Source organism: Rhinoderma darwinii, chromosome 5 (assembly GCF_050947455.1).
Source record: "Rhinoderma darwinii isolate aRhiDar2 chromosome 5, aRhiDar2.hap1, whole genome shotgun sequence".
Lineage (NCBI taxonomy): Eukaryota > Metazoa > Chordata > Amphibia > Anura > Rhinodermatidae > Rhinoderma > Rhinoderma darwinii.
Genome location: NC_134691.1, coordinates 245,699,544 through 245,726,062, shown reverse-complemented (window position 1 = coordinate 245,726,062; position 26,519 = coordinate 245,699,544). Strand labels below are relative to the sequence as shown.

At 41.9% G+C, this 26,519-nt stretch overlaps 1 protein-coding gene across 2 annotated transcripts in view; it reads left to right on the top strand.

The window, feature by feature from the left end:
• Positions 1–26,519, top strand: part of ANLN (anillin, actin binding protein) — a 214,696-nt gene that overhangs the window by 80,594 nt on the left and 107,583 nt on the right. For both annotated transcript variants that reach the window (XM_075827026.1, XM_075827024.1), the window contains exon 8: positions 6,556–6,661. In XM_075827026.1, coding sequence (XP_075683141.1) covers positions 6,556–6,661 — 106 coding nt within the window. The remainder of the gene's footprint in view (positions 1–6,555; positions 6,662–26,519) is intronic.

Below are 26,519 nucleotides of genomic sequence, written 5' to 3'. Positions count from 1 at the left end.
ACAGTGTAGTCACTCACTTCTCCTGTAGCGGAATCCCCGGCCATAGAGTCGGGGATTCCGCTGCAGAAGTGAGTGACTTCGCTGTCCATATATGGACACAGTGACGTCACTCACTTCTGAAGCGGAATTCCCGACCTGTGGCAGGGAATTCCTCTTCAGGAGAAGTCAGTGACTATACTGTCCATATATGGACATTGAAGTCAGTGACTTCTCCTGGAAGGGGGGGGGGGGGGGATGGGTGCAACCTTCAGGGGGCTGTGTTGCATCACCTACAGGGGACTTGGTGGCATCACCTACAGGGGGCTGGGTGGCATCGCCTGCGGGGGGCTGGGTGGCATCGCCTGCGGGGGGCTGGGTGGCATCGCCTGCGGGGGGCTGGGTGGCATCGACAGGGAAAAAAACTGATGCAAATCGGCCGGAACTCGGAACAACGGCAACTCGGAACGGAATCGGAACGGATGCAAACCGGCCGTGAAAATCGCCCAAAAACGGCCGATTTTCCCGGCCGACACTCGGACCCTGTCGTTTGAATGAGGCCTAACCCTATAATGTTTTGAGTGGAAAGTCTGCAGACCTATCAAATAGGGAACAATCAGACTAGTTGAGCATATGTCAGTGAGTTTTGTAAGTAAATATTTTACATTTATTGAATGTTTCCGATTGATCTTAACCATTTCTCTCTTTAGCCACTTTTGACCTTCATGACAGAGCCTTATTTTTCAAATCTGACATGTTTCACTTTGTGGTAATAACGTCGGAATGCTTTTACCTATCCAAGCGATTCTGAGTTTTTCTCGTGACACATTGGACTTTGTTACTGGCAAAATTAGCTCGATATGTTTAGTATTTAATTGTGAAAAACACCAACATTTAGGGAAAAATTAGCATTTTTCTCAACTTAAATGTATCTGCGTGTAAGACAGGCAGTTATACCACACAAAATTGTTGCTAACTAACATCCCCCCATATGTCTACTTTAGATTGGCATCGTTTTTTGAATATCCTTTTATTTTTCTAGGACGTTACAAGGCTTTGAACGTTAGCAGCAATTTCTCACATTTTCAAGAAAATTTCAAAAGGCTATTTTTACAGGGGCCAGTTCAGTTGTGAAGTGGCTTTGAGGGCCTTATATATTAGAAACCCCCAAAAAGTCACCCCATTTTAAAAACTTCACCGCTCAAAGTATTCAAAACAGCATTTATAAAATGTCTTAACCCTTTAGACTTTTCACAGGAATTAAAGCAAAGTATAGGTGAAAATTACAAATGTCATATTTTTTTGCAGAAATTAATTTTTAATCCAATTTTTCTTTATAACACAGTTTTACCAGAGAAATGCAACTCAATATTTATTGCCCAGGTTCTACAGTTTTAGGAAATATCCCACATGTGGCCATAGCGTGCTACTGAATTGAAGCACCGGCCTCAGAAGCAAAGGAGCACCTAGTGGATTTTGGGGCATTATTTTTATTACAATATATTTTAGGCACCATGTCCGGTTTGAAGGGCTCTTGCCGTGCCAAAACAGTGGAAATCTCCCAAAAGTGACCTCATTTGGGAAACTACACACCTGAAGGAAATTATCTAGGGTATAGTGAGGGTTTTTTACAGAAATTATTGGAAGTAGGCCATTAAAATTAAAATCTAAATTTTTTTTCAAAGAAAATGTAGGTTTAGCGTTGTTTTTTTTCTCATTTTCACAAGGACTAAAGGAGAAAAAGCACCACCAAATTTGTAAAGCAATTTCTCCACATGTGATAATAAACGGCTGTTTGGACACACGGCAGGTCTTAGAAGGGATGGAGCACCATTTAACTTTTGGAGTTCACATTTAGCTGGAATGGTTTGCGGAGGCCATGTGACATTTACAAAGCCCCTGAGGGGACAAAACAGTGGAACCCCCCACAAGTGACCCCATTTTGGAAACTACACCCATTGAGGAAATTATCTAGGGGTATAGTGAGCGTTTTGACCCCACAGGTTTTTTGCAGAAATTATTTGAAGTAGGCCCTGAAAATAAAAATCTAAATTTTTTTCAAAGAAAATGTAGGTTTAGCTAATTTTTTCTCATTTCCATATTGACTGAAGGAGAAAAAGCACCGCAAAATTTGTAAAACAATACCCCACATGTGGTAATCAACGGCTGTTTGGACACACGGCAGGGCTTAGAAGGGATTTAGCGCTATTTGGCTTTTGGAGATCACATTTAGCAGGAATGGTTTGCGGAGGCCATGTCGCATTTGCAAAGCCCTGAGGGGACAAAACAATGAAAACGCCAAAAAAGTGACTCCATTTAGGAAATTACACCCGTTGAGGAATTCATCTAGGGGTGTAGTAAGCATTTTGACCCCATAGATGTTTCATAGAATTCATTAGAATTGGGCAGTGAAAATAAAAACAATCCTTTTTCTTCAATAAGACGTAGCTTTAGCGCAAAATGTTTAATTTTCTCAACAAATAAAGGAAAAAAAAGAACCCAACATTTGTAAAGCAATTTCTCCTGAGTACGGCAATACCCCTTATGTGGTCATAAACTGCTGTTTGGGCATGCGGCAGGGCTCAGAAGGGAAGGAGCGCCATTTGGAGTGCAGATTTTGCTGGATTGGTTTCTGGGCGCCTCTGGGACCAAAACCGTGGAAACCCCCCCAGAAGTGACCCCATTTTGGAAACGACACCCCTCAATGCTTTTACCTAGTGGTGTGGTAAGCATGTTAACCCTGCAGGTGTTTTGTAGAAATTGGTGTGCACTTGATGTTGCAGAGTGAAAATGGGATTTTTTCCATAGATATGCCAATATGTGGTGCCCAGCTTGTGCCACCATAACAAGACCGCTCTCTAATTATTATGCAGTGTTTCCCGGTTTTAGAAACGCCCTAATCTTTTGCCTGAACATTCGACCAGGCTCTGTAGTGAAAGCGTACCATGTAAAATTGAGGTCTAATTTGGCGATTTACAAAGTATTGGCTCACAATTGCATAGGCTCTGATGTGAAATAATAAAAGAAACCCCTGAGAAGTGACCCCATTTGGAAACTCCACCCCTCAAGGCATTTATGAAAGGGTGTAGTGAGCATTTTTACCCCACAGGTCTTTAACATAAATGAATGCGCTACGGATGGTGCAAATTAAAAATTTATATTTTTCCCTAGATATGCCATTTCAGTGGCAAATGTCATGCCCAGCTTATTCCACTGGGGAGTCACACCCCAAAAATTGTTAAAAGGGTTCTCCCGGGTATGACTATGCCATATATGTGGAAGGAAACTCCTTTTTGGGCATACTGTAGGGTTCATAGCGGAGGGAGCGCCATTTGGCTTTTTAAAAGCGGATTTTGCTTGGTAGTAGATTTGTTTTGAGTATTACCAGTGTTTCCATTTATAATGTGGGGGTACATGTAAGTTGGGCAGAGTACATCAGGGGCATAGTCAGGTGGTATAAGTAAACAATAAAATGATCCATAGCTGTGTGTTACGCTGTGAAGCAATCCTTTCTGCACAGGCCGGTGTCACACTGATATATGGCGTCCTTTCCTATGCCCCTTTTGGTCCACACTCCGCACCTTTGCAGTTTGGGGAATTTTGCTGGGAAATGTTGTCCTGGTATAATACGGGAACCGTCGCTTCCAGCGGATATGTTTGGGCCCTCCCCTTCCTGGTTCCCTAATTTTAGGTCCTTGATAAATCGCCTCTTTGAAACAGAAGAAATGCTCCCCTCGGACTGGCACAACTGCATATTTTTTATTTCCTGACTTATTGGATCCATAACTAATTTTATTTTTTTCATAGAGGTAGTGGTATGAGGGCTGTTTTTTTGCGGGACGAGCTGTAGTTATTATTGGTACCATTTTGGGGTACATGCGACTTTTTGATCACTTTTTATCCTATTTTTTGGAGGCCAGGTAAACCAAAAAAACGCAATTCTGGCATAGTTTTTTTAGTTTTTTTTTTTTTTATACAGCGTTCACAACGCGTTATAAATTACATGTTCACTTTATTCTGCGGGTGAGTACGATACCTAATTTCTAGGACTTATGCTTTACAACTTTTTGCACAATAAAATTACTTTTGTAAAAAGAATGTCTTTTTTTCTGTCGCCAAGTTGTGAGAACCATAGCTTTTTAACTTTTTTGGCGACGGAGCTTTATGAGGGCTTGTTCTTTGCGAGACGAGCTATAGTTTTTATAGGTACTATTTTTGAAAACCGTGAAGGAAATAAGTATTTGATCCCTTGCTGATTTTGTAAGTTTGCCCACTGTCAAAGTCATGAACAGTCTAGAATTTTTAGGCTAGGTTAAATTTACCAGTGAGAGAAAGATTATCTAAAAAAATAAAAAAAATCACATAGTCAAAATTATATATATTTATTTGCATTGTGCACAGAGAAATAAGTATTTGATCCCCTACCAACCATTAAGAGTTCAGCCTCCTCCAGACCAGTTACACGCTCCAAATCAACTTGGTGCCTGCATTAAAGACAGCTGTCTTACATGGTCACCTGTATAAAAGACTCCTGTCCACAGACTCAATTAATCAGTCTGACTCTAACCTCTACAACATGGGCAAGACCAAAGTCTAAGGATGTCAGGGACAAAATCATAGACCTACACAAGGCTGGAATGGGCTACAAAACCATAAGTAAGCTCTGGTATCGTTACGGTCGCGGCGATACCAAATATGTATGGTTTATTTTTTTTTTCAATAAAAAAGGTCTTGAAAAGAGAATAAGGGCGATTGTGTTTTATTTTATTACTTGAAACTTTTATGGTTTTTAAACTTATTTTTTTCAACTTTTTATTTTTTTATTTTTTTTTACACTTTTTTTAGGATCTCACTTTGTGCCTGGGGGAAAAACAGTCGTGCTGGAACAGGAAAGGGCTTTCTCCAAACTTTTGCCTCTAAATTGGCAATGTACAATTGTCTAAAATATGTTTAGTATGCTGTATTACTTTTGAAAGGCAATTTTTTTTTTTAATAAACCAGTTACAGTGTGATTAGTGCAATTTTCGAAATATTATTTATTTATTTTTTTACTTTTTGAGATACAGCTGTTCTGTATTCTCTACACAAAGTAGCTGTATCTTTCCCTAAATCCTGCTCCCATCAAGTCCGTGAGACCGACTGATTCAGTGACAGCGGGTCCTGGGTGTTCTTGACACGCAGGATCCACCTGTAATCTACCACATCTAAGTTCATCCAGGAGATAGGGGGATAAAAAATGGAATATCTGAGGGCTCAGCTGTACTGAAAATTGCTTTTATTTGTACAACAACAACAATGTGTTTCAAGGCCGTACCGGCCCTCGGATATTCCATTTATTATCCCCCTATCTCCTGGATCTACATAGTGGATTTTTATCAATCTTCGAACCGGAATTTGGGCTGCAACTGTCTCAACCTAAGTATAACTTGGACACGCATCATGGGATGTTATGCTCCTAGCATAACATCAGGTCAGCATAATTGACCACCTTTATCCTATTGTTCTCATATTTTACAGGCTCATGCACTATGTGCGCTTTGTTCCCTTTTTCCCTATAGCGTGAACATCTAAGTTCATAACTTAGATGTGATTGATTACAGGTGGATCCTGCATGTCAGAGACTGAACTGGTGAGGTCCACGGTACTGACTCGGGTCATAGCTACTCTCTATAGAGAATACAGAGCAGCTGTATCTGAATAGGAAAGATAATTTTTAATAAAAACTATTTAGAGAGTGGCACCAATCACACTGACAGACCTTTTTAAAATAAAAAAATGGCTTTCAAAGATGTACATAGCCTTTAACAATACCCTCTACTGGAAAAAGGGTCTAGCCTAAACCATGAAAAACAACCAAAGAACATTTCTTTTCTCCACCAAATTTTACATTCGTCACTATGCATTCCAGGAGTCAGTGTTCTCCTGGTGTCTGCCAAACCCAGATTATTCCATCATACTGCGAGATAGTGGAATGTGTTTCATCACTCCAGAGAACATGTTTTTACTGTTCCAGAATCCAGTGGCAGCGTGCTTTATACCACTCCTACTGACACTTTGCATAGTGCATGGTGATCTCAGTCTTGTTTGTAGCTGCTCGACCATGAAAACCTATCTTATGAAGTTTCCAAGGCAGTTTTTTTTTAAATTGTTTCCAGATGCAATTTGAAATGCTTTAGTGAGTGATGCAACGGAGGATAGGTGATTTTTATGTCGCACGCGTGTTTGCCCTTGGCTGCCTTGAGTTTGTGTGGTCTACCACTTGGCTCAGCTGTTACTACTAGATCCTTCCACTTCCCAAATAATAGCCTTATAGTTCAACAGGGAAGATCAGAAACTTCATGAACTGGCTTGTGGCAGAAGTCGCATACTATGACAGTGCCACATTTAAAGTCATTGAGCTCTTCAATAGGACCCATACTACTACCAACGTCTGTCTATGAAGGTTGCATGGCTGTGTGCTTAACTTTATATATCTACTTGCAATGAGTGTGGCTGGAACACTTGAACAATTAGGAGAGTGTCCACATTATATGAAAATCGAAATCTATTTACTATGTTGTCCCTCCCCCTTTATTGCAGGAAACGCAGATTCATACTACAACCTCTAGCAAACCACCCAAACCAGATGTAATTTCTCATCCCGTAGTTGAGAGGTTCCCTGTTACACCAGAGAAAAGCAATACCGGTAGGTAGTAATGCATAACCTAATGGTTGAAGTGTGAATCCGACTAGATCAAACTGAAGTAATGTATGGTCTAATATGAATACAGCAAAATCATTTTTCTTGATATTTATATTCTAATCATTATCAAAATTAGGGTTATTTTATTTTGAAAATAAGGCAGATGAAGGGTGACCGAATGACCTTTGATATATTTATACATAGTTAATGCAGAGATCTGTCACATGATCGATTTATATCCAGGACTGTAACTATAACAAGGGGACATCTTTTACATCTAGAGGAAAGAAGGTTCCTTCACAAACATAGAAGGGGATTCTTTACGGTAAGAGCAGTGAGACTATGGAACTCTTCCAGATAAAGTTATGTTGAATTAACTAAAACTGAAAGGAGCCTGTTATGGTTACTAGATTACTGTAGATGGGTTGTTGATCCAGGCATTTATTCTGATTGCCATGTTGGAGTCGGTAAGGACTTTATCCCTAAGGAAACTGGCCTTTTGTCTTTCTTTGGATCAACATTGAAGAAGAATAGGTTGAACTGGATGAACATATGAATTTTTGTGGTATTACAAACTTTTATACTATGATTTGGTCTGGGAACAGTGCTGTATTTCTAGCAGTTATTGTGTAACACATCAGTGCTAATTTATAAAAAAAAATTACATTTCTTGCATCGAAGTGTCAAATAATGGAATATAAATAGTGGGGGATTATATTAACAGATTTTTTCCAGTTTCCTGGTGTAACAATGTCGCAAGTTTTGCCGCACACTACATAGTTGCGCTAAAATCTGCAACTTTTTACTTTTCATGACAGTCTCCAAAAGTGGTGAGAAAATGGCGGGGATTAGCCAAAGGGGGTGGGGCCTCCACCGAAACGACAGATTTATTATTTACGCCAGAAACGCATGAGTTTTGGCACAAATCTACACCTGCTCATAGCAGGCCTAGATTTGCATTTCTGACGCTTGGAATTCCAAAGATGCGCCAAATATATTAAGAGGTATGTACCTCCTAATATATTTAGCGCATTTTCCACCAATGTACATTCGTTTAAGGTCACATTGACACGAGTGTGAATAACAACCGCGTGCTGCGCATGGATATCACGCGCAGCAAACGGACTCATTGATTTCAATGGGGCCGTTCACACATGCAAGAGATTTCACGTAGTGAGAGTCCGCTGCGTGAATCTCACTGCATGTCCTATATTGGTGTGTTTTCACGCACACACGCGCCCTTTGAAGTCTGTGTGCGTGAAAACCATGCACTGCACACGGATGCACATCCATATGCAATGTGTGATTTGCACATCAATTCGATTGAGAATAAAAAAAAAATTAAAAATGTGCTTTGCGAGTGCATGATTAACGCATGCCACTCGCAAAGCACACTGATGCATAACGCAACACACACGGACCAGATTCACGCGTGTTTTTTACGCTCGTGTGAATGGGGCCTAAGACTGGCGTTTAACCCCTTAATGACCGGCGTATAGTATTTTTACGTTGGCCATTCAGGGTTGTTCTTCTGAAGCGCCGCCTTTTCACGTCGGCACTTCAGAAGAATTGTCCCCGCATCGTGCGGGGTGCTGCTGAAGCCCGGGCTGTTAGCAACAGCCTCGGCCTCAGGGCAACGATCGGAGACCACTAGCAGTGGTCTCCGATCATATTTAACCCCTCAGATGCGGCGCTCAATATCGAGCGCCGCATCTGAGTGATTTTAGGGGGAGGGGGCTCCCTCTCTCATCTCACTGGCATCCCCGTGTTAATCACGGGGTGCCGATGGGTTCTATGGCAGCCTGGGGACCTAACAAAGGCCCCCAGGTCTGCCTTTAGTTATTGCCTGTTCAGCTATGCCAGAGGCATGACCCAACAGGTGCCTGTCAGTTTTACACTGACCGACAATAATACACTGCAATACTTCTGTATTGCAGTGTATTATTTTAGTGATCAAAAGTTTGCACAGTGAAGTCCTCCAGTGGGACGAAAAATTAAGTAAAAAAAAAAAAGTTAAATGAAGTTTGAAAGAAATGTCCCAAGTAAAAAAAAATAAAAACCCCCATTTTTCCACTTACAAAATACTTTATTATGATAAAAAGTTACTCATATTTGGTATTGCAGCGTCCGTAACGAACCCAACTATAAAACGATTATATTATTTAACCCGCATGGTGTACGCCGTAAAAAATATACTAAAAAAACAACGTCAGACTTGCTGTTTTCTTTTCATCCTGCCTTCAAAAAATTTGATAAAAAGTGATCAAACCGTCGCATCTACTCCAAAATGGTACCAATACAAACTACAAGTCGTCCCGCAAAAAAAAGCCCTCCTGCATCGGTCAAAAAATAAGAAAGTTATGGCTCTTAAAATATGGCGACAAAAGCAAATCCTTTTGAAAAAGTGTTTTTACTGTGTAAAAGTAGGTAAACAAAAAAATCCATATAAATTTTGGTTTTGCCGCAATCGTAACGACACGCTGAATAAAGTTGTTGTTTATACCACACGGTAAACGGCGTAAAATTAGGACGCAAAAAAGGCGACATTTTTGTATTTTTTCCAGTACCCCACGAAAAAAGTTATTGAAAAGTTAATCAATAAATTATATTTCCCCCAAAATGGTGCTATTATAAAATACAAAAAAAAGTCCTTATGCAGCTATGTCGACACACAAATAAAAAACTGGAAAAACTTTAAATAAAAAAATGGCTTGGTCATTAAGGTTTAAAATACCTTTGGTGTTAAGTGGTTAAGACGCCAACATTAATTTCCTCCCATGATATGTTAAATTAAAATGTTCTACTTTCATGGGTAATGTTCTTACTGGTTTGTTTTTAACTTCATGTAAAATCATTTAGGTGCAGTGCATCCTAAAATGGCTGGGCGTGTTCGCAGTCCTGGGAAAAATATACAACCATCTACTGTTTCACATGGACCACGTTTAGGCGGGATTCACACGACCGGGTCCCGCCCGAGTGTCGGCCGGTAAAATCGGCCGTTTTGCATCCGGGTCGGGCAGATCTGGACAGTGACATCAGCGGCAACTCCTGAAGGGGAATCCCCATGTGTTCGGGGATTCCGCTTCAGGAGTTTCCCCTGATGTCACTGCCCAGATATGGACAGAGACATCAAGCGCTCTGTCCAGGAGCGGAATCCCCGAAAACACGGGGATTCCGCTCCTTCAAGGAGCTAAAGTGCGGCTAGCACATAGCAGAGCGGGGAGATACCTCCCTGCTCTGCTATAGTGGCGTCGCTACAGTAGTAGTAGTAGCAGCAGCAGCTGCTAGCGGCGCCATCGAAGGTGTCGCCGGGCCAGGGCGCTTTTAAAACAAGCAGGGGAAGGGAGCCAGCGCAGCGCTCCCTTCCACCTGCTGTACACCCCGGCCCTGCCACACAGTGTACAGCCATTCGTCCGAATGGCATCAACTCCTCCTCCTCACATGCACTCTGCGCTGTGAGGAGGAGGAGATAGAGCGCAAGCGCCGGAAAACCCGGCCATCACTCGGGACACATTCCGGGGATGGCCGGGTATTACCCGGCCCCATAGACTTCTATGGGGGCCGGGCACCCGGCCGTCAAAAAATCGGTCGTGTGAATAGCCCCATTAGGGGTCTATTATTCCCAATGCAGCCGGGTGCCGGCCGGGAAACCCTGTCATGTGAATGAGGCCTTAGAAGGGCAAATTACTGGAAATAAAGGTTTGTTTTTCTTCATAAGTTGAAGCTTTGTTAACCCCTTCCCGCCGCAGCCCTTTTTCAGATTTTCGTTTTTTCCTCACCACCTTCCAAAAGCCATAACCTCTTTATTTTTCCGTCGATATAGTCCTATGTGGGCTTGAGTTTTGCGGGACGAGTTGTAGTTTTTTGTAGCATTATTTATTGTGCCATATAATATACTAGGAAACGGGGAAAAAAAATATTTGTGGGGTAGAAAATAAAACAAAACTATTCCTCCATTGTTTTTTGTGAGTAGTTTTTACAGAATTCACTGTGCAATTAAAACAACATGTCTACTTTATTCTGTGGGTCAATACGATTACGGCGATACCAAATATATATCTTTTTTTTCCTATATTTTGCTACTTTTACAAGTAAAAACCGAAGTGTAAAAAAGGAAAATTTATTTTGTGTCGCCAAATTCCGAGTGCCATAACTTTTTCAAATTTTTCTGTCGAAAGTGGTATGAGGGCTTGTTTTTTGCGGGATAGGCTGTAGTTTTTAATAATACCATTTTGGTGTACATGCGACGTTTTGATCACTTTTTATTTCATTTTTTGTAGGAGATGAGGTGACCAAAAAAATAGAGATTCTGGTGTTAAAAAATAAAATAAAAAATTTCTACGGCGTTCATCATTAAATAATGATATATTGTAATAGTTTAGACTAATAAAAAGAAACCCCTGAGAAGTGACCCCCTTTGGAAACTACACCCCTCAAGGCATTTGTTAAGGGTGTAGTGAGCATTTTCACCCCACAGGTCTTTTCCATAAATTATTGCACTGCGGATGGTGCAAATTAAACATTTATATTTTTCCCTAGATATGCCAATTCAGTGACAAATATGTCATGCCCAGCTTATGCCACTGGAGACACACACCCCAAAAATTGTTAAAAGGGTTCTCCCGGGTATGACGATGCCATACATGTGGAAGGAAACTGCTGTTTAGGCACATTGTAGGGTTCAGAGCGGAGGGAGTGCCGTTTGCCTTTTGGAGAGCGGATTTTGCTTGGTAGTAGATTTGTTTGATTATTGCTGGTGTTTCCATTTATAATGTGGGGGTACATGTAAGCCGGGCGGAGTATATAAGGGGCATAGTCAGGTGGTATAATGGGATAAAAAAAACAATAAAATGATCCATAGATATGTGTTACGCTGTGACACAATCCTTTCTGCACAAGCCAGTGTCGCACTGATATATGGCGTCCTTTCTTATGCCCCTTTTGGTCCACACTCCGCACCTTTGCTGTTTTGGGGAATTTTGCTGGGAAAGTGTTGTCCTAGTATAATACGGGCACCCTCGCTTAAAGCAGATATGTTTGGGCTCTCCCCTTCCTGGTTCCCTAATTTTAAGTCCTTGATAAATCGCCTCTTGAAACAGAAGAAATGTTCCCCTCGGGACGGGACAAGCTGTAGTTATTATTGGTACCATTTTGGGGAACATGCGACTTTTTGATCACCTTTTATCCTATTTTTTTGGGAGGCCCGGTAAACAAAACACCGTAATTCTGCTATAGTTTTTTTAGTTTTTTTTTATACTGCGTTCACCACGCGTTATAAACTACGTGTTCACGTTATTCTGCGGGTCAGTACGATTCCGGCGATACCTAATTTATAGAACTTTTTTATGTTTTACAACTTTTTGCACAATAAAATTACTTTTGGAAAAAGAATGTATTTTTTCTGTCGCCAAGTTGTGAGAACCTTAACTTTTTAATTTTTTTGTCGACTGAGCTGTATGAGGGCTTGTTTTTTGCGAGACAAGCTATAGTTTTTATAGGTACCGTTTTTGGATACGTGCAACTTTTTGATCACTTTTTATTCCAATATTTGTAGGGCACAGTGACCAAAAAACAATATAATATTTTGATATCTCCGGTCGTTACGGTCGCAGCGATACCAAATACGTATGGTTTATTATTTTTTTCAATAATAAAGGACTTGATAACGGAAAAAGGGCGATTGTGTTTTATTTTATTACTTGAAACTTTTATTGTTTTCAAACGTTTTATTTTTTTCACTTTTTTTTACACTTATTTTTACACTTTTTCAAGTCCCACTAGGGGACTTGAAGTTCCAACTGTCTGATGTTTTTTTTTCTAATGCATTGCACTACCTACTTAGTGCAATGTATTAGATCTGTCAGTTATTCACTGACAGCAAGCCGCCTAGGTATCGCCTCCCGGCAGGGCCTAATAGGCTTCCATAATGGCAGAGCAGGAGGCCATTGTGTCTCCTGTTGCCATAGCAGCAGTCGCCAGTCCTGATTGCCTGTCAGGGCTGGCGACTTGCTAGTAACCGCTACGATGCAGCAATTGCTTTCGATTGCAGCATCGAAGGGGTTAATGGCAGGGATCGGAGCTAGCTCAGGTTCCTGCCATTACAGGTGGATGTCAGCTGTAACATACAGCTGACTTCCACCGCTGATGACTCCAGATCAGCTCCTGATCCGGCGCCATCTTGCCGGCGGCTACGGAAGCCGATCAGACTCCGCCGCCGGGTGGGTCTTGACCGGCTTCCGTACTAGGCAGACCGGGAGGCCAGTATTAGGCCTCCGGTTGCCATTGCAGCCACCGGAACCCCGGCAATTTCATTGCTGGGGTTTCCGATGAGCTGCAAACAGCTTAAATGCTGCATTGAAGGGGTTAATGGCGGGGATCTAAGCTAATTTCAGTCCCGCCATTACAGCCGTATGTCAGCTGTAAGATACAGCTGAGATCCGGCGATGATGGCACCGGCTCAGCTTCTGAGCCGGTGCCAGACATTTTGCGGGAAGCACTGGCTTTCCATGACGTATACTTACGAAAAATGTCGGGAAGGGGTTAAAGGCACAATCATCTTAACCCCTTCAGGACACAGCCTGTTTTGGCCTTAAAGACAAAGCTGATTATTTTTCAAATCTGACGTGTCACTTTATGTGGTAATAACTTTGGAATGCTTTTACCTATCCAAACGATTCTGAGATTTTCTCCTGACACATTGTACTTTGTTAGTGAAAAAAATGTGGTCGATTTTTAAACTTCAATATTTGTGAAAAACACCAAAATGTTGCAAAAATTTGCGTTTTTCGAAATGTATATGTATCTGCTTGCAAAACAATCATACCACACAAAATAGTTACATTTCACATATGCAAGTCCGCCATCAGGGGGGTATTAGGGGAACTACTGTGGGGGGCCCGGCAACTGCCGCAACTTGCCTTTGGTAGAAAAAAACAGGCCCCTGCAATGGGGCCTGTTCTTTTCACCAAAACAATGTCGTGAGCTGCGGTCCCCCCTCTCGTCAAACACCGCCGTGAGCTGCGGGCCCCCCTCTCGTCAAACACCGCAGTGAAACACCGGCCACTTGCGCACACGCGCTCGACCGCACAAGTGCGCACGCACAAAGGACCGCAGGCGCGTGCCGGCAAGAGGGAAGCGGTGCGCCCGCACAACAAGAACATCACCGAACTACTGGCAAGGACAGCCACACAGGGAGAGCGGCGCACAGACTAGTTACCTGCTGGCCCGCCTCCGGCTCCTCCTCCTCCAGAGCGTAGCTGCGTAAGAAGAGGGGGAGGAGTCCAGTTGTTGCGCGGCGGCAGGAGTTCTACGAACCCCGCCATTTTCTGGAGCCTGGAGGTGAAGGACTGGACATCTGGACCGAAGACATCGCCTGACGAGGACTGGAGTGGGAGCCAGCAGCTCTTCTGACAGTGAGTAAAGTGTCTCAAAGTGCTGATCATGTATGGCCCTGTTCACACAGAGTATTTTGCAGGCCGAAAAAATCTGCCTCAAAATTCCTGAAAGAATTTTGAGGCAGATTTTGACCTGCCCACACTGTCTTGCCGCATTTTTTGCTGCGTTTTTTGCCTGCGGCGTTTGAGGACCTCAGACAAAAAACGCAGTGAAAAATGCATTTTCTGCCTCCCATTGATTTAGATGGGAGGTCAGAGGCGGAACCGCGGCAAGAAAGGACGTGCTGCTTTTTATTTTTTCTGCGACTGGTTCCCATTGATTTCAGATTAAATCAATGGGAGGCGGTTTTGGAAGTTGTTTGGTGCTGATTCTGACGCAGTGTCCGAGTCAATATCAAGGCCCAAAAACTCTGTAAACTGGGCCTTATTGTTAGGGCTTATTCAGACGAACGTGTAATACATCCGTGCAAAGCGCGTGATTTTCACACGCCTCGCACGGACCTATGTTACTCTATAGGGCCGTGCAGACTGTTAGTGATTTTCATGCAGCGTGTGTCCGCTGCGTAAAACTCACAACATGTCCTATATTTGTGCGTTGTTGGCGCATCACGCACCCATTGAAGTCAATGGGTGCGTGAAAATCACGGCCAGCACTTCCGCAGCAGTATAAACTATGAATGAAAACAGAAAAGCACCGCGTGCTACAAACATACAAACAAAGCGTCATAATGATTGCGGCTGCGTGAAAATCACGCAGCCACGCATCATACGCTGCTGACACACGGAGCTGTTATGAACCTTTTGCATGCGCAAAACGCCACGTTTTTTTGTGCGCGTAAAAAGCACACGCTCGTGTGAATCCGGCCTTCGGGTAGGAACACACTAGGCATGAACACTGCGGATTTTATGCAACACATTTTATTGTGGAAAATCCGCAGTGTATTACAGTCGCAGCAGAGTGGATGAGATTTGAACAAATCTCATCCACACGCTGCAAAAAAAATGGACCTGCAGTGTGGCTTTTTAATCCGCAGCATGTCAATGTATTCTGTGGAATCGCTGCTCCTCTGTTGCGGAAATGCTGCGGTTCTGCCGCAAAAATCACACGAGAAAAAAAAGGCACTTTTTTAAATTTATAAAAAAAAGTTTAGACTTACCCCGGCCGTAGTCCTGGTGACGCGATCCTCTATTCTTAGCGCAGCCCGGCCTCCTGTCATGACGTTTCATCCCATGTGACTGCTGCAGCGGTCATATGGTCTACAGCGTCATCCCAGGAGGCCGGGCTACGTTAAGAAGAGAGAGATGAGTCACCTAAACTATGGACGTGGTATGTCTAAACTTTTTTATAAATTTAAAAAAGTGCCTTTTTTTTTTTTCTCATTTGTGATTTTTGCGGCAGAACCGCAGCATTTCCGCAACAGAGGAGCAGCGATTCCACAGAATAAATTGACATGCTGCGGCTTAAAAAGCCACACTGCAGGTCAATTTTTTTTGCAGCGTGTGGATGAGATTTGTTCAAATCTCATCCACTCTGCTGCGACTGTGATACGCTGCGGATTTTCCACAATAAAATGTGTTGCATAAAATCTGCAGTGTTCATGCCTAGTGTGTTCCTACCCTAAGGCCGGATTCACACGAGCGTGTGCTTTTTGCGCGCGCAAAAAAACGTGGCGTTTTGCGCATGCAAAAGGTCCATAACCGCTCCGTGTGGCAGCAGCGTATGATGCGTGGCTGCGTGATTTTCACGCAGCCGCCATCATTATGACACTGTATGTTTGTAGCACGTGGTGCTTTTCTGTTTTCATTCATAGTTTATACTTCAATGGGTGCGTGATGCGCGAACAATGCACAGATATCGGACATGTCGTGAGTTTTAGGCAGCGGACACACGCTGCGTGAAAATCACTGACAGTCTGCACGGCCCCATAGAGTAACATAGGTCCGTGCGAGGCGCGTGAAAATCACGCGCGTTGCACGGATGTGTTACACGTTCGTTTGAATAAGCCCTAACAATAAGGCCCAGTTCACAAAGTTTTTGGGCCTTGATATTGACTCGGACACTGCGTCAGAATCAGCACCAAACAACTTCCAAAACCGCCTCCCATTGATTTAATCTGAAATCAATGGGAGCCAGTCGCGGAAAAAAGAAAAAGCAGCACGTCCTTTCTTGCCGCGGTTCCGCCTCTGACCTCCCATCGAAATCAATGGGAGGCAGAAAATGCATTTTTCAGTGCGTGTTTTGTCTACTGTCCTCAAGCGCCGCAGTCAAAAAACATGGCAAGATAGTGTGGGCAGGTCAAAATCTGCCTCAAAATTCGGTGCGCGGTCGCTGGTGCGCGCTCGCGGGAGTTTGCGGGTGCGATCGGGCGGGCGGTGTTTGACGGCCCCCATGACGAGTGGGGGGGCCCGCAGCTCACGACATTCTTTTGGTGAAAAAAACGGGCCCCATTGCAGGGGCCTGTTTTTTTTCTACCAAAGACAAGTCGCGGCAGTTGCGGGCCCCCCTTTCAATTAGGTTTGGCCGGGCCCCTCACATCAGTACCCCTAATGCCCCCCCTGATGGCGGCCCTGGGTAGCATGATATAGTGCTGGACGGAGTACCGTTAACAGGCGGTGCCACGGTAGGGGGGCCCAGAAAATGTAGCTGTATGGGGCCCTGAAATTCCTGATGGTGGCCCTGCCCATATGTCTACTTTGTTGTCATTTTTTTTTATTATTTTTTTTAACGTTCTTTTCTTTTTCTAGAACGTTACAAGACTTAGAACTTTAGCAGAAATATCTCACATATTCAACAAAATTTCAAAAGGCTATTTTTTTCAGGAACCAGTTCAGTTGTTTTGAGGGGTCCATACAATACAAATCACCCCATTTTAAAAACTGCACCCCTCAAATTATTCAAAGCCGCATTAACCCCTTAATGACCGGGCCATTTTGCACGTTAATGACCAAGGATTATTTTTTGTTTTTTCACGGTCGCATTCCAAGAGTCGTAACTCTTTTTTTATTCCGTCGTCATAGCCGTATAAGGGCTTGTTTTTTGCGGGACGAGTTGTATTTTGTAATTGTACCATTTTTAGATGCTTATAACATATTGATTAACTTTTATTAACTTTATTTTAGGAGAGAATTGAAAATAAGCAGCTATTCCAGCATTAATTTTCACGTTATAAATTTACGCCGTTTACTATGCAGCGTAAATAACATGTTACCTTTATTCTATGGGTCGGCACGATTACGGGGATACCAAATATGTATAGGTTTTATATGTTTTCCTACGTTTGCACAATAAAAAGCCTTTTAGAAAAAAATTACTTGTTTTTGCATCGCCGCGTTCCAAGAGGCGTAACGTTTTTATTTTTCCGCCGATGTGGCTGTACGTGGGCTTGATTTTTGCGGGACAATGTGTCGTTTTTATTAGTACTATTTTGTGGTACATAGAACTTATAGATGAACTTTTATTTAATTTTTTATGGGGGGAATGGGAGAAAAGAGAGAATTTTGACGTTGTTTTTTGCGTTTTCTTTGGACGCCGTTCATCCGGCGGTTTAATTAATATGTTCATTTTATTGGTCAAGTTGTTACGAACGCGGGGATACCATATATGTGTATGTGTGATTTGTTTTGACCGTTTACTAAATAAAACCACTTTTTGGGCCAAAAAAGTAGTTTTATTTGACTTTGACTGTAATTATTATTTTTTTTTTTTTCACAAACTTTATTTAACTGTTTTACATTTTTTTTTTTTAGTCCCACCAGGGGACTTCACTATGCGATGTGCCGATCGCATATATAATGCTTTGGTATACTTCGTATACCAAAGCATTATTGCCTGTCAGTGTAAAACTGACAGGCAACCTGTTAGGTCATGCCTCAGACATCGCCTAACAGGCAGATGCTGAAGGCAGACCTGGGGGTCTTTGTTAGACCCCCGGCTGTCCTGGAAACCCGACGGCGACCCGCGATTTGTTTGCGGGGCGCCGATCGGGTGACAGAGGGAGCTCCCCCCTCTGTCAAACACATTAAATGCCGCTGTCACTATTGACAGCGGCATTTAATGGGTTAAACTGCCGGATTCGGCGCGCATTTCGATTCCGGCAGTTGCAGCAGGAACCATGCTGTTTATAACAGCCGTGCTCCTGCCGCTGATCGCGTGGGTACAGTCTTAGTACCCGCGCCATCACAGGACGGATATATCCGTCGTCCTGCGCGAACTAGCAGCTGCTGAGGACGGATATATCCGTCCTTCGGCGTTAAGGAGTTAAGAAAGTTTCTTAACCCTTCAGGTGTTTCACAAGAATGAAAGCAAAGTAGAGGTGAAATTGACAAATTTTTTGCAGAAATTCATATTTAATCCTTTTTTTTTTTATTTGTAACAGAGGGTTTTACCAGAAAAACGCAATTCAATATTTATTGCCCAGATTCTGCAGTTTTTATAAATATGCCACATATGGCCCTTGTGTACCTATGGACTGAAACACAGGCCTCAGAAGCAAAGGAGCGCTTAGAGGATTTCTGGGCCTTCTTTTTATTAGAATATATATTAGGCACCATGTCCGGTTTGGAGAGGTCTTGTGGGGCCAAAACAGTGGAAAACCCACAGAAGTGACCCAATTTGGGAAACTACACTCCTTGGATTTTATTGAGGGATATAATAAGTATTTTGACCCCACAGGTGTTTTTCTGACTTTAGTGTAATTAGGCAGTGAAAATGAAAAAATATTTTTTTAATCAAATTTAGTTTTAGTTCAGATTTTTCTATTTTTACAATAAATAAAGGAGAAAAAGCACCCCAAAATTTGTAAAGCAACCTCTTTTGAGCCCAGCAATAACCCATACGTGGCAATAAACTGCTGTTTGGACCCACGGCAGGGCTTAGAAGGGAAGGAGCACCATTTGGCTTTTGCAGCTCAAATTTTACTCGAATGGTTTGCGGCGCCATGTCACATTTGCAAAGCTTTTGCAGGACCAAATCAGTGTAAACCTCCAAAAATGACCATTTGAGAAACTATACCCCTTGAAGGAATTTATCGAGGGGCATAGGGAGCATTTTGACCCCACAGGTTTTTTTTGCCGAATTTGGTGGAATTAGGCCATAAAATTTAAATGCTAGATTTTTTTTTTTCCTATTTTTAAAACGTGGACATTTTAAATTTTTACAAGGAATAAAGGAGAAAAAGCATTTGAAAAGCAATTTCTCCCGAATACGGCAATACCCCATAAGTGGTTGTAAACGGCTGTTTGGACACACTGCAGGCCTTAAAAGGGAAGGAGCACCATTTGGAGCTCAAACTTAGCTGGATTGATTTTCGGGTGCCATTTCGGATTTCCCCGGCGGGACCAAAACATTGAGCCCCCTCAAAAGTGACCCCATTTGGGGAACTACACGCTTTAAGGAATCTATCTAGTGGTATAGTGAGCATTTAGACCCCACAGGTCTTTTTCAGAATTTATTGGAATTAGGTCATAAAAATTCATACCAATTTTTTCCCACTACAAAGGTGAATTTTTTTTTTTCATTTTCACAAGGGATAAAGGAGAAAAAGCCGCCCAACATTTGAAAAGCAATTTCTCCCAACTACGGCAATACCCCACATGTGGTTATAACCTGCTATTTGGAGACACAGCAAGGTGCTAAGTGGAAGGAGCGCAAGATGGTTTTTGGAGTGGAGCGTTTACAAAATTTATTTTCTGACACCATGTTGCATTGAGCTAAGGTACCAGTATAGTGGAAAGACTAAAACAATTACCCAATTTAGAAAATACATCTCTGAAGAAATTTATCTAGAGGTATTGGGAGCATATTGACCCCGCAAGTGTTTTGCAGAAATTAGTGCACAGTGGATATTGCAGATTGAAAATTGCAATTTCTCCACTGATATGCCATTTCAGTGACCAATATGTTGTGCCACTGGAGACACACACCCCAGAAATTGTTAGGTGGGTTTTCCAGAAAATAATACCCCCATGTGTGGTCATAAACTGATGTTTGGGCACACTATCAGGCTCAGAAGGACCACCATTTGGCTTCCGGAGCATAGATTTTGCTTGGTAGTAGTTTTGTTTGTGGTTTTACTGGTATTTCAGCTTATAATGTGGGTGTATATGTAAGCTGGGCGGAGTACGTCAGGGTATATGTAAGCTGGGCGGAGTACATCAGGGCATAATAGGATGATGTAATGTGGTGAATGAATAATAAAATTAATAATACATGGTTTGGTGTGGTACGCTTTGAACCAATACTTTATGCACAGGCCTGGTTTTTTGGGTATTGTACAAAATGTATACTCTCTAGTATTGCCTAATCTTTGACTTCTTGACTAGCCCTATAAAGCAGCACGAGGCCCCAAAGTTTCCTAATCTCTGCTGCATCTACGGGGTCCACCTGTGAGGTCTAGAAAATGACGATGTGGGGTTTTTAGTGGAAAAACTACTGGGCCTAATAAATTTTTCTAGCCCGTCGTTAAGCATTATTTTGCATCATTGCGTTTTGAGTCATAATGTGTTATTTTTCCGTTGACGGAACTGTGTGAGGGCTTGTTTTTTGTGGAATGAGCTGTAATTTTTATTGGTTCCATTTTAGGGTACATGAGATTTTTTTTAGTTTTATTTTTTTATCACTATTCTATTTGTTTGGGGGAGATGAGGAAACCAAAAAACAGCAATTTTAGCTCACTTTTGTTCTTTTTTTAGATCTTTCACCATGCAGTATAAACATGTTCACTTCATTTTGTGGGTCGATATGATTACAGCAATACCAAATTTTATATTTTTTTTTTTTTTTTTTTTTTACGGTTTACTACTTTCCCACTATAAAAACTCTTTTTTTCTAAAAAAAAAATCATGTTTTAGTCGCCATTTTCTGAGAGCCATAACTTTTTTTTTTCTTTTTTCAGTTGATATATTGCTGAGGGAGCGCTTGTTTTTTGTGTGACGAACTATAGTTCTTGTGCGTACCATTTTGAAATACTACTTTTATTTTTATTAAATTTTTTCTGAGACAAGGTGACCAAAAAAAGAAATTCTGTCATTTTGTTTTTTATTTAATTTTACCCTTTCACCTATGATAGCACCCCTGGAGAGACCTCCCATTCGCTGAAAGCCTAAGGATATAAAAAAGGACACACCTCTCGACACACCCAGTCAGGTTTCCTGTCCTCCGGATGGGATTGTCCTGTTAGTAGAAAAGCACTTCTCTCTGGGCTGCAGACCCCCTAGCAGGTTCTTACTTTTTCTCCCTTGGGGTGCTCCGGAAGGTGTAAGTCTCCTCTGGAGCAACCTGAAGTCTGGGGACAGTTACTACCTCCTCTCCCGGTCCATCGCTTCACTCCCAGGAGGTGGTTTTAGGTCCCACGAGGTGAGACCTTCCTTTGGCGGGTGACCTGTTCTCCCGTGGTCATACTCTGTTCCCTGGTGGGGCCAGTACGCATGCCCAGTGTTGGCAGCTTCCGGCGCACTCGGTGCAACATTTCTGCTCGCGGCGCATGTTGCTTTCGGCAGGGTGACGCGTCCTACGCTCCAGGAAGCGGTTGTTCGGCGACCCCAACGGGGAGGAGGGGCTCAAGAAGTCCGGAGCAGAGGGCCTCCCCAGCCAATCCAAGGCCTATTTGGGCCTGAACGATATGGAGCCTCAGTCTCCAGCATCTCCTCCCACAATGGAAACGCCAGGAGAAGCAGCAGGACACGCTGACCACCCGGATGCCATAAGATCCTCCAGTCCGGTACTTGGGGAGAAGGCAGAACTTATAAAGGGTAAAACAAAACCAAAAATACTATCTTTGCTAATACTGTCCTCTACTCTTGTACATATGTTTAGGCCAGGGAAGGTCCTAGAAAGAAACTGGATAAGACCCGTAACAACGAATGCACAGTTTGTAATAAAAAAAATTGCAGTCTCTAATAATAAAAGACTTTGCCAGAATTGCTTAGATAAAATGATTACTGAAGAATCTACAAATCTAGCTTCAAGCATCAATGACATCGTGAGGGCAGAAGTAAGGAACTCCCTAAAGAAAAAGAAGGCTCTACCGTCCACCTCTTCCGGTTGGGTAGATTTATCCGATTTCTTCTGAAGATGATTTTCAGCTGGAGGACGGAGAAGAGCTGAGCTCTTCAGATAAAACCTCGGATAAGGACAGGGGAGGGTGGATTTGTACTTGGCAGAAGATGTAGATCAGCTCCTAAAAACCGTAAGAGCAACTATGAATATTGATCACCTCAAAGAACGTTGTTCTGTTCAGGACATAATGTTTGAAGGCTTAGGTCCTATAAAACCGAGAACTTTTCCCATTCATAAAAATGTATTCAAAAAACGTTTTACTTTTTTTTTTTTTTGTTGCTATGTTGTAGTATGTGGTCCTTCTGCTCATGGATAATATTCGATCTTCCGGAAAATGTGTAAACATTGTATATGAAATTAGTACTGGGTCTGTTGTGGAGATTTCTCCTTCTCTGAGAGTTAGGTGCTTAACCCCTTCAGGACCAAGCTAATTTTGGCCTTCAGGACCAGACCCATTTTTTCAAATCTGACATGTATCACTTTATGTGGTAATAACTCTGGAATGCTTTTACCTATCCAATCGATTATGAGATTGTTTTCTCGTGACATATTGTACTTTAGGTTAGTGAAAAAATTTGGTCGATAAATTTATTGCTTATTTGTGAAAAACACCAAAATTTAGAGAAAATTTGAAGAAATTATGATTTTTCTAATTTTAAATGTATCTGCTTGTAAAACAGATAGTAATACCACACAAAATAGTTACTAATTAACATTTCCCATAAGTCTGCTTTGTGTTTGCATCGTTTTTTGAACATCCCTTTATTTTTCTAGGACGTTACAAGACTTAGAACTTTAGCAGCAATTTCTCATATTTTTAAGAACATTTCAAAAGGCAATTTTTTCAGGGACGAGTTCAGTTCTGAAGTGGTTTTGAGGGCCTTATATATTAGAAACCCCCATAAAACACCATTTTGAAAACTGCACCCCTCAAGGTATTCGAATCCGCATTTAGAAAGTGTTTTAACCCTTTAGGCGTTTCACAGGAATTGAAGGAAAGTAGAGGTGAAATTTACAAATTTCTTTTTTTTTTTACAAAATTCATTTGTAGTACATTTTTTTCTGTAACACAGAAGGTTTTACCAGAGAAATGTAACTCAATACTTATTGCCCAGATTCTGCAGTTTTTAGAAATATCCCACATGTGGCCCTAGCGTGCTAATGGACTGAAACACAGGTCTCAGAAGCAAAGGAGCACCTAGAGGATTTTGGGGCCTCCATTTTTTAGAATATATTTTAGGCACCATGTCAGGTTTGAAGAGGTCTTGTGGTGCCAAAACAGTGGAAACCCCCAAAAGTGACCCCATTTTTGAAACTACACCCCTCAGGGAATTTATCTAGGGGTATAGTTAGCATTTTGACCCCACAGGTTTTCTGCAAAATTTATTCGAATTAGTCTGTGAAAATGAAAATCTACTTTTATTGTGGAAAAACTTATAATATTCGAATTTTTGCAAGGAATTAATGAGAAAAAGCACCCCAACAATTTTAAAGCAATTTCTCACGATTACGGAAATACCCCACATGTGGTAATAAACTGCTGCTTGGACCCACGGCAGTGCTCAGAAGGGAAGGAGCGCCATTTGGATTTTGGAGCACCGATTTTACTGGAATATTTTTCGGTGCCGTGTCATGTTTGCAACGCCCTGGAGGGACCTAAACAGGGGAAACCCCCCCAAAAGTGACTCATTTTTGGAATCTATTCCCCTCAAGGAATTTTTCTAGTGGTATAGTTGGCATTTTGACACCACAGGTTTTTTGCTGAATTTATTAGAATTAGTCTTTGAAGATGAAAATAGACTTTTTTTCTGAAAAAACATAGAATTGTCTAATTTTTATAAGGTATAAAGGAGAAAAAGCACCTCAACATTTGTAAAGCAATTTCTCCACTACGGCAACACCCCATATGTGGTAATAAACGGCTGTTTGGACCCACGGCAGGGGTCAGAGGGGACGGAGCACCATTTGGATTTTGCAGCTCAGATTTTGCTGAATTGGTTTCTGGGGGCCATGTTGCATTTGCAGAGCCCCTGAAGTACGAGTACAGTAGAAATTCCCCAGGTGTGATCCCATTTTGGAGACTATACCCCTCAAAGAATTAAATTAGAGGTGTAGTGAGCATTTTGATCCCTCAGGTGTTTTACAGATTTTATTAGAATTGGGGCGTGAAAATGTTTTTGTTTTTTTTTTCCAATAACCTATAGATTTAGCACAGAATTTTTAATTTACACAAGCAATACAGGAGAAAAGACACCCCAAAATGTACATCAGGATATATGTAAGCTGGGCGGAGTGCATCAGGGTATATGTAAGCTGTGCGGAGTACATCAGGGTATATGTAATATGTGAGGAGTACATCAGGGTATATGTAAGCTGGGCGGAGAACATCAGGGTATATGTTAGCTGTGCTGAGTACATCAGGGTATATGTAAGCTATGTGGAGTATATCAGGGTATATGTAAGCTATGTGGAGTACATCAGAGTATATGTAAGCTGGGCGGAGTGCAACAGGTCATAATAGGATGATGTAATAATGGGGTAAATGAATAATAAAATGATCCATGGATAGTGACGTACGCTTTGAACCAATCCTTCATGCACAGGCCGGATTTTTGGGTGTAGAGTCGCACTTCTAAAGGGTGTCCGTGGTATTGTACAAAATATCCGCACTCCAGCATTGTCTAATCTTTGACTTCTTCACTAGCCCTATATGTAGCACAGACTCCAAAATGTCATGGTTTCCGCTGCATTTACAGGGTCTACCAGTGGGGGCTGCAAATGATGACGTGGGGTTTTAGGTGAAGAACTGCTGCACATATAAATTAGTCTGGGCCGTCGTTTTGCATTATTGCGTTCCAAGACTCATAACTTTTTATTTTTCCGTTGACGAGCTGTGTGAGCGCTTGATTTTCTTGGGATGAGCTGTCGTTTTTATTAGTATCATTTTGGGGTAAATGTGATAATGTGATCAGTTTTTATTCCATTTTTTCTGGGGTGAGGAGACCAAAAAACAGAAATTCTCTCGCTGTTTTTTTTAATCAATTTTTAACCGTGTTCTCTGTGCTGCATAAACAACATGTTTGCTTTATTCTGCGGTTTGATAAGATTATGGCAATACCAAATTTATATAGTTTTTATGTTTTACTACTTTTACACAATAAAAACACTTTTTATAAATAAAATATTTTAGTGTCACCATCTCATGAGAGCCATAACTTTTGTATTTTTATGTCGACGGAGCTGTGTTAGGGCTTGTTTTTTGCGTGACACTGTAGTTTTTATTGGTACCATGTTTGGGTACATGTGACTTTTTGATCACTTTTTATTCCATTTTATTGGAAACAACGTGACCAAAAAAAAAAATTCTGGCATTGTTTTTTATTGTATTTTTTTTACGGTATTCACCGTGCGGGATAAATAATATATTTTTTTAGGTCACGCCGATATGAACGCGGCGATACCTATTATGTCTAGTTTTTGTCTTTTTTCCATTTTTTTCTAATTATAAAGGGCTCGATCAGGGAAACAAGGTGATTATTGTTTTTATTACGTAAAACTTTTATTTATTTATCTAAAACTTTTTTGAACCTTTTTTTTTTACTTTTTATTTTACACATACTAGGGGACTGGAAGATCTGATCTTCTGATCCCCTGTACAATACACTGCACTACTTGTGTAGTGCAGTGTATTATAACTGTCATTTTATAACTGACAGTTGAGCCTATTACGTCCTGCCTCGGGCAGGACCTAATAGGCTCCCGTACCTGGCAACCAGGAAGCCATTGTTAGGCTTCCTGGTTGCCATTGCAACCATCAGAACCCCGCGATTTTTCGCGGGGAGCCAACGGAGTACAGATGGAGCCCCCTCCCTCTGTATCAATCACTTAAATGCCGCTGTCGCTATTGACAGCGGCATTTGAGGGGTTAAATGGCGGCGATCGGACATAACAGTGATCGCCGCCGTTTCAGCGGGATGTCAGCTGTATATTACAGCCGACACCCGCTGAGGATGAAGCGCACAGCTCCTGTGCCTGCTTCATCCTCAGGGCGTTACGGTACGCCCATTTGCGGGAACGAGCCGCTAAAAAGGAAGTACAATAACGCCAATTTGCGGGAAGGGGTTAAGGGAGGTATTGGGGAAGTTTGGGATCCGAAATTCTTTTTTACCTGCCATTATGGCCCTGTATACCTCTCACTCGGCTCAGGTCTATAGCACAGGCGCGTTATCAAGTCCCTTTTTTATAACCAATGGTACAAGACAGGGATGCCCTTTATCACCCCTGATATTTACATTGGCGATGGAGCCCTTTGCTACGGCGGTTAAAATATCATCTTGTATTAGAGGAGTCTCCATAGGTCACACTGAACATCGTATATGTCTTTTTGCAGATGACGTTATATTGTGCTTGT